General features: G+C 44.3%; 1 protein-coding gene across 4 annotated transcripts in view; it reads left to right on the forward strand.

Moving 5' to 3' along the window:
- The window catches only part of LOC103622373 (probable E3 ubiquitin-protein ligase HERC3), a 45030-nt gene that overhangs the window by 11813 nt on the left and 24990 nt on the right, over positions 1 to 8227 (forward strand). For all 4 annotated transcript variants that reach the window (XR_001865205.1, XM_017744117.1, XM_008641312.2 and 1 more), the window contains exons 4-5: positions 6711 to 6870; positions 7914 to 7990. Coding sequence is in view for 3 of the 4 variants with exons in the window: in XM_017744117.1 (XP_017599606.1) it covers positions 6711 to 6870; positions 7914 to 7990 (237 nt within the window). In the remaining variant the exon portion in view is untranslated. The remainder of the gene's footprint in view (positions 1 to 6710; positions 6871 to 7913; positions 7991 to 8227) is intronic.

Here is an 8227-nt window from a genome sequence, read left to right on the forward strand (position 1 = left end):
GCCTTGACATGACCAGAAACAGCTTTATAAAGTGAAGGCAGTGTTAATAACTGAGCCAGCCTCTCTCATATTTAAGACTGTAAGTAGCCATGCTAAATAAATGAATGAGCAGTACCATAGGTGTTGTGCAGGTAAACCATCATCTTGATAAGAGTCACTAGTGTCTCTGGATGAAAGGGGACTGCAGAATCTTCTGTGACTTGGGACCTCTCAGCATTGATCTATGGACTGTTCCCACCACTGTGATCAACAGTGTTCTGGGGGACTGTCACCTCCTTTGGTCTGTCCTCTGTCCTTTACTGTCTTCCCCCCACACTTACTTTTCATTCAGTGAGTCTACTCTCTGTTTACATTTCATTCTTTTTAACCAAATTATCAGAATCTTATCAGCTTCAGCACTGCTGCTGTTGTGAGTCTCTCTGATTAGGCTTCTCTTCATCCTGCTCTGCTTTCTGCTGCAAGCATAGCACCGTTCACGATGCTCAGGAAAGGAAGACCTCAAGATTTGCAAACTGGACTTGTAAAACCCAGACTCCTCGATGGATATAGTAAACTTAAGCTGCTGAAAGTCAGAGGAGGTTACGTTTTGATGTTAACATTGTTTGCTTCATGCTTCAAAGTTTTTGCCCCCTGCTATTAGAGGTGTGAGCATAAGGTGTGCAGCCGTATGTGGGGAAGAGCAGCAGGCAGAAAGCGAGGGTAGCTGTCATACAGTGGGGATATGGTCTCCCCACAGGGTTTGCTCCTGGTGCTGTGCAGGTGCAGAGCACATTGCTTCTCACACCCTTGCGTGCAACAGTGTCACGTAATCTGAGCACAAGATGCAACAAGCATGTAATACCTTCACAGAGACATTCTGCAAGGAGCAGGAAGGTGAAATTGTGGAGCTGGTGTCAGGCAGGGCGGTTCCAGCTGTCTACGTGTTGTGTGTCTCATCTGCCTGGCCATGCCAGAGCCTGTAGAGTCACCAAGGTGTGTTCTTGAAACTGTCCAGCATCCCTGGCCTCCTCCCTGTGCACCTTCCTCTGGTTTTATTGCTGACAAACCACAGCCTGCAGAGGTGGTGTGAGTGAAGCCACAGGAGCAGTTTTAGCTGACTGGGTGAGATTATGTTTTCAAAAAGCAGATGACAGCTTTGCAAAGTCTGTATTTAGTTTAAGTGGTTTATAGAGTCTGATTTCTTCATCCTGGTCCACGACTCCAGATGTTGCCTGTGACAGCTAGGAGTCTGGGATGCCTGGGTGGTCAGAGTTGAAAGTGGGCAGAGGGAAATCAGAGGGTCCTTCTTGGGAGCTTTAAGGGAGACAGGAAGGGGCAAAAAGGCCTTGGCAAACAGCATGCTTTCCCCCTCCCCAATTACCAGTTTTCAAGTGGCAGAATCACACTTCCACTGGGGAAGATGTTTTCTGGAAGAGTTGGTGAGTGTACTTGTGCTGCTAGTGGTTAAATGCTGGTATTTTACTGGTAATGCTGTTAAAAGCATTGAATAGCTAATACACAAGTTATTCTGACCAAAAAAAAAAAGGATAAATCTTCATAAGGGCAGGGAGATATCTTGGGCATACTTCTGTCTTAGCGCACTTTCAGTTGCAGGCATTTTGATTGTTGCACTTTGGTTTTCTCTTTTTCCAGTTTCATTAAAATACTCATGTTTTAATAGTTGGCTGACTTCAATAGGACTGAAATCATGAACCTCATCACAGGCTAGAAGTAGAGCCAGGATATCCATATGCAAAAACATCTCTGGGGTGCGCCACTGGAGACTGGGGGATCAGCAGTCAGCTGAAGTTTACTACTTAATGTATAAAAATCTTGTCAGGGCATTTTAGATCCACTGCTGCTTACTTGCTTTTTGTACAGTGCCTTAATAAAATGGTGGTGACTGATAGATTTGGGCCATAGTGTTTTTCTGATTTTCTTGTGCTTGTTGAAGGCAGTACCAGATTTTCATGGAGTTTTTGGCTGTTGAACCAGGCTTCCCTAAGTGCTAATGCTGTTAGTCTCACCTTGCTAGATGGTTTAATGTGTTGGTGCAATTCATCTCCAAAAGGAGAGAACTCTGCTGCTTTCCTGTAAGAATTAAGGCTTTTCAGTACTCAGAGGATAGAAAGATTATACAGGTGAAATTTAGGTCGTTGTTGGTGTCTGATTAAATACTCAGCTGCCTTGTGCATTGAAACATTGTATCTCACACGTCTCATTTTTAGACGTGGGTTGTACAGTGCTCTCACATCATCAATGTGGATGTGGACTGCATTAACAAGCATGGCAAAGCAATGAAATTGGCTCATCTATCCTCAGACTTGCAAGCTGCTAGCATTTAACCCAGAGGAATTTCTTACCTTACTTTACCTCACCTGTTTCTCTCTTCCCTGTGTTTCTACTACCATTTCTGATCTGGGCAAGCTAGTAAGACACCTATTTTTGAGAATCTGTGAGCACTTTCCTCACAGCAACAACCGAGACGAGCAAATGCTCCGAGTTGCTTATTGTCAAGCTGGGGAGGCAATGAAGAGTTTTGGCCAGGTGTCCAAGCAGACTGAAATCACTTGAAACTCTTCCAAGACACAGCTTCTTCTGACCAGAAATGCAGATTTTGCCACTGAAGGTGTAACCTCAGGACTGATGGTTTCTCTGTAGTTTCCAGGCGGTAGAAGCCATCTGGTGCTGTTCCTGTACATCCTGGTACACATATGGCTGTGGATTTTGCCACATCCTCTAGCAAAAGCCTGTCTTGTGAGCAGCTGGAAACTATACATAGAAAGGGTGTACCAGCTCTCTGATAAAATTACTAGAAGAAGGAAAGCTAATTAATCAATCATTGTCTGTTCATTCTAATTAGAGCAGTATAAGTGAGTGCTTTGTGCTTCTAGCAGTTGCAGAGACTGAAGATCCTGTGTAGCTTTTCAAAGATGTAGGGGCAAAGCATAGGCCCTGTTTTATAAATAGGGAAGCTCTCTATTTATGGTGTCAGGGCTGATGGCTTGTCAGGGGTTTTCATTCTTGGCCCAGCTTTACTGCTATTCCCACACCTTCAAGCTAAATGCACTGATTGTCAGAAAGTTGAGTTGTAGAAACATACACCACTTATCCTCAACTTTTGCTAGTGTCCTTGCAAACCAAGAAAACAGAAGAGCATTCCTGGGAAGCAGGCCTGTCACCGTTCACAGATGGGCTGTCCTGAAAACATTTTTCCTCGTTCTTTGCTACAGTGTATTTAAGGTCTAACAGAGTTAAAACAAAAAAAATCAAACCTTGATATGCCTATTTGTGTTGAGATCCATGGGTTAAAGTGGACAGAAGAGAGAAATCAAAGTTGGAACTCCACCAGATATGAAAACCTGATAAACGACTTCTAAGCATTGGTGCTGTTTTGAGACAGCTGGCAGCTTCAGGAAGAAAAGATTGTGTCAACTTCTTGGAACTTTTGAGTTTTTGTTTGTTTTTTGAAAGTTTTATGAGGTGTTGAAACATTGTATTGCATAACTGCTTCAGCCCTTCCCTGTTGTTTTCAGGGTTTTGTTGTGCTTAGCTTTGTAGATAATTGTGCCTGTTAAGCTCCACTTGACTGGTTTTATTCATCAATTACACAAGACACAATACTAAGTATAAACTTCACCTTTTGTACCCTTCATCTCAGTGCAGTGGTACATCTTTTCTAAGGAGTGAATAATGGTGGTGTGATGCTTTGGAAGGTAAAACAAATGTATACCAACCACTAAAACATCTGATATTTTGATGTGAGGAAGGGATGTGAGGTCAACAAAGAAGTAGTTGTCAGATGTTTTTGATATCCCATGTAAGCTGGGAGGTGGTACATTCAGTGACTTGGCAAGCCTGACAATGAACTAGGACCCTTGTTGGACTGGCTGGGCAGCCTGCGATCCCAGGGGAAGGATGGCTTTTTTCCATCTCTGGAAAGAAATTAATGTGAGTGTGTAAAACTTAAGTTGTTTGGCCTTTACATTTCTTCATGACTTCTCAGGCAAACTGCTAATGACAGGGCCTTAGGAATGTATGGTGGTGAGATGGCCCATACATGCACCTTTCTAAAGGCAAAGAGCTTCAGCTCCAAGACAGGCATGGGGTTTTTTCTGTCTGTGGTTATCCAGCGAGTCCAGGTGAGACTGTACGCTGTTCCACTGGTGAGCAGTGCAGTCACTGAAGGCTTTCAGTGACACAGGGCAGCCTTTCAAAACAAGTTGGTATTTATTAGTCTCTTGGGATGGCACGTAGAGCAAAGTCACATTTGTGTTGCCAAATTAAACTTGAGATGGAGCCAGTGGGGACTGAAACTACCCGGGATTTCTAAACCTGTTGGATGTCCTCTCTGTGTCCCAGTGTGTGAAGTCCTTGCCACAGTTGCATACCTCAGGGCACTCTTTCTCTATTTGCAGTACTACTGTGGTCACAGTCCTGCCTCCTCCCGCTCCTGATGCTAATCTTTGGACACTGGAGTCTTCTGTCACATCCCCAAGGTGCTCCAGTGGTTCAGGGTCAGCTCCTGGTAGTCCTTCTGCAGCAAATAAGACTTACTGTGGCAAATACTGCTTTCCCAGGGAAGTGTTTTACACGCAGGGAAGTTCCACATGCCTGCAGGTAGCAAAACAGTGTCTGCTATGGGTGCCCCAGCATCCCATATTGTCCACGTTTGCTGTTTTGTCGGACTCATGATGTCCCCTGGAGTGTTCGGCAGTGTGCAGGGAGCAGCTTTGGGAGCGGGGCCAGCTGGTGACTTTGTGACCACTTCCAAGGGCTCAGGTGCTCCAGGTAACAGCCAAGGCTCACTGCACCCTTCCAGCAAGGGTGAAGTGGTGAAATGATGGGTTCGTAAATCAAAGGGTTTTCCTTGGAGAAGTGGATGGCTTTATCCTCCTCTCCTTTTGTTGGCATGGTCTTCTCCAGCAGCAGCAGCAGCTTTAGTTCTGGGCCTTCAGGTCCCAGTACAGAAACACACCGGTGTGAACTTAGGTGGTGCCTCGGGCACAGCGCAGCAGGTAATGTTTGTCTTGCTGGATGTCTGAGAGGAAGAGGCCAGAGCCACATGTGCTGCTGAGATACCTTGTCTGCTGTTTGTCATTGACCTTGATCAGCCCTTACAGCTGCTGGTTGTTTAGAGCTCTCAGACAAAAATAGGCTCCCTTGTTTATATATGTAAATTAATATAAACCAGACTGCCAAGCAGTGTTATAGTTGGGTGTTTGTGGGCCCAAGTGGGAAGCTGTGTGTCTAAATTGAGTTGCCACCCTCAAACCTGGCTGTGTCTCTGTAAGGGATTGTCAGTGGGACTGGGTGAGGTTAGTGCTGCTGGAAAGAGCTGCAGGACCAAGGGTGTCATTGGATGGCAGGGCTAAAGGATGGTTGGATAGCAGGCAGGTCTCAACCCCTCCTAGGTATTTATGGGCTTGTTACTTGTAAACTGCACTTCTGTTGCCATTAAGTATTTTGAGTGAAATGAAGCACTTGTTCAGGTGGCATTTTCCTCAGCTAGAATACGTGTTTAAGTAGTTGTCACCTTTTTCTTCAATAACATCCATTAGGGATTTTTCTCCTCATTTTCTCATTCCCAGTCTTAGAAGACAAGCCCTCCTAGGGATACCTTTCTTTTACACTCATTTAAGACATGTAGGTTAATTGGTAAGCATGTTTTGGTGCTAAGCATGTTAACGATTTCTGGATGTTTGTGATGTGAGGTATCATTTTCACGGAATGACACGTAATGACCCTTTCCTCTCATGTCACAGGCAAGTGGGACTTCACTAACACTGATCACTGCCTTGTAGCTTACAGGGCAAAATCTTTCTTCATTCACCTGGTATTTGTTCAGGGAAGGAAAAAGAAAAGCAACTTCGCCTCTGTCTGGCATGCATCAGTTTTGTGGTATTTCCATCAGTTTGTGTGGTATTTCCAATGTTATATTGCAAAACAAGACTTTTTTTCATGCCCATTTGTAAAAATTGTTTAATGAGCAAGATTTGGTTGTAGATATTTTTAGAGTAGTTGTCAAACCTGCTTCAGTTGCCTCATGTGTTGTAATGATGAAAAGTCAGTTGTGGGTTATCTTCCAGAGGACTTGAGTGATGATTTTTTAAAAATCTTTTATTCCTTCATCTCATTTTGCTTCCTTTATATGGGACTTTTGTTAATGAGTGTTTGACAGTGGTAGTAATAGGTTGATAGGTTCAAACTTGTTCCAAGATTAGCATGGAGAATGTTGTAACACACATCAAGCAATAAATCAAGGTGTGATGGATGAGTTGTGGATGACATCCAGCTTTGTGGATGACTCATCTTCATTGGACATGAGAACTGTGGAAGGTCAAATATGTTTTACAGGGTCTGAGATCTTCTCAGTGTTGGATGATCCTGAACCAAAACTGAGTGAGGAAACCTCAGATGTGGGATATCTGTTCCTGAATAACCTGATAGGTTTTCCTGTGTCTCTGAGGCTGGCTGTGTGTAGTTTGTCATTGTGCTTGATGCATGTATACCTGCTTACCTTCTGTGATTTTCAGACCAGCTTTCAGAAGAGCTCAGCAGTGACACGTTTTTAGTAAACCTGGTGCTTTTTCTCCTGTAAGAAGTGTTTTAAAACTAAATTGGGGATCAGCGCACCCATCTGAATGGCTTTGCGTGCGGATTTGCCCAGACCTGGTGTCGCTGTGAGATGAATGCTGTGACCAGAGATGTTTTCCCTCTGTTTCCCTCAGAGCAAATCGGGGCGCTGGCTGGGCAGCACATTGTGCATGTGGCCTGTGGGGAGTCGCACAGTGTGGCCCTCAGCGACCAGGGCCAGCTCTTCTCCTGGGGCGCCGGCAGCGATGGACAGCTGGGGCTCACCACCATAGAAGATGCAGTGACAGTACCAAGGTAAGCATTTAACAGGGTCAGCTTTCCTCAGGGAAGCTCCTTGGAGGTGATGCATCAAGGGTTGCTCACCTTGGGAGGGTGGCTTTCTCTCAATGTGGCGGGAGTAGGGTCCTTCTCATGCTGGGATGAAGGTGATTCCTTCTCCTTTTCACTGCTGTTCTGGTGCTCCCTGAGTGCTGCAAGTCCTCAGGAGGTTTGGGCAGGACAGACCTTCTGCCCATGGATGGGATGGTTGAGGTATGGAAAAGAAAATTGGAGTGTGCTTAGCTTCCTCCATGAAAAATGCCACAGTGTTTTGTACAGAAACAGGAGGTGCATGAGGGAGGACTCAAAAATGCTGTACTTCGTGGTGTTAAAACACCTGTTTCATGCTGTGTTAACAACAGATGCAGTCTGTCATTTGGTCTGCCACTGCAGATCCAGTGCAGAGCAGAAGTTTGGGACATCTCTCTGGGATGGCTGTCATTGTTGAAACAGTATTTAAAGGAGGAGTTTCAGTTACAAAAGATTAATGTTTGAGCTGAAGGGCTCTATGGGAAGACAGTCCTTAACTTGCATGTGGTTCTGGTAAAACAGAAAGAGACAGGCTCGCATAGCAATGTGATAGTGCCATCTTAAAAATAACATTTTTGTGGAATAACTTGAACCTTTGACGTGCTATTCTCTGTACAAAGCACTGAAGAGGGTTTGGTGCTGTAACTCATTGGTACTGCTAGGCCCATAACAGCATGAAAAATGTCAGTGCCTGAAAAAGAATAGTGAGAGAGACACCAAGACCCAGCTATTTTCACCATTTCCAGATGGTTGGATTCAGTGTTATAGCAAGAAATGTGGCTGAGTTACTAGTCAAGTGTCTAAAGGTCTCCACAGATTTGCATCTATTACGTATGGATCTGTATTGCCTTCAAGACTGTTCCTCAGTCTCAGAACCATAGATTGTGTGTATATGTATATAACAAATATCTGAGTGGAAATAGTAATTTTTGTCTAAGGTGATGCTGTATTTGTGGATGCTTGTTCTAAAATAGTGTTGTCATCTTTAGGTTGATAAAGAAATTGAACCAACAGACGATACTGCAGGTTTCCTGTGGAAATTGGCATTGCCTGGCTCTGGCAGCAGGTATGGTAACATTTGTTATTAATTACCAAAATTTGTGCTGTTATTTTGCACAGTGTCCAAGACTGCATATTTCTGCATAATAAATCAAGGACATCCCATGTCCTGACTGCTTTCGGGCCAAATGAGATGCTATAAAATGCATCAGGTGCCATGAATATTGAGGAAGAGCTTTGCCAATACTGTGAAGAAAGAAAACATTACAGACCACCCACTGCTTCACTGGTGAATGATGGCAGG

The sequence above is a fragment of the Corvus brachyrhynchos genome, unplaced genomic scaffold (genome assembly GCF_000691975.1).
Source record: "Corvus brachyrhynchos isolate BGI_N302 unplaced genomic scaffold, ASM69197v1 scaffold229, whole genome shotgun sequence".
NCBI lineage: Eukaryota > Metazoa > Chordata > Aves > Passeriformes > Corvidae > Corvus > Corvus brachyrhynchos.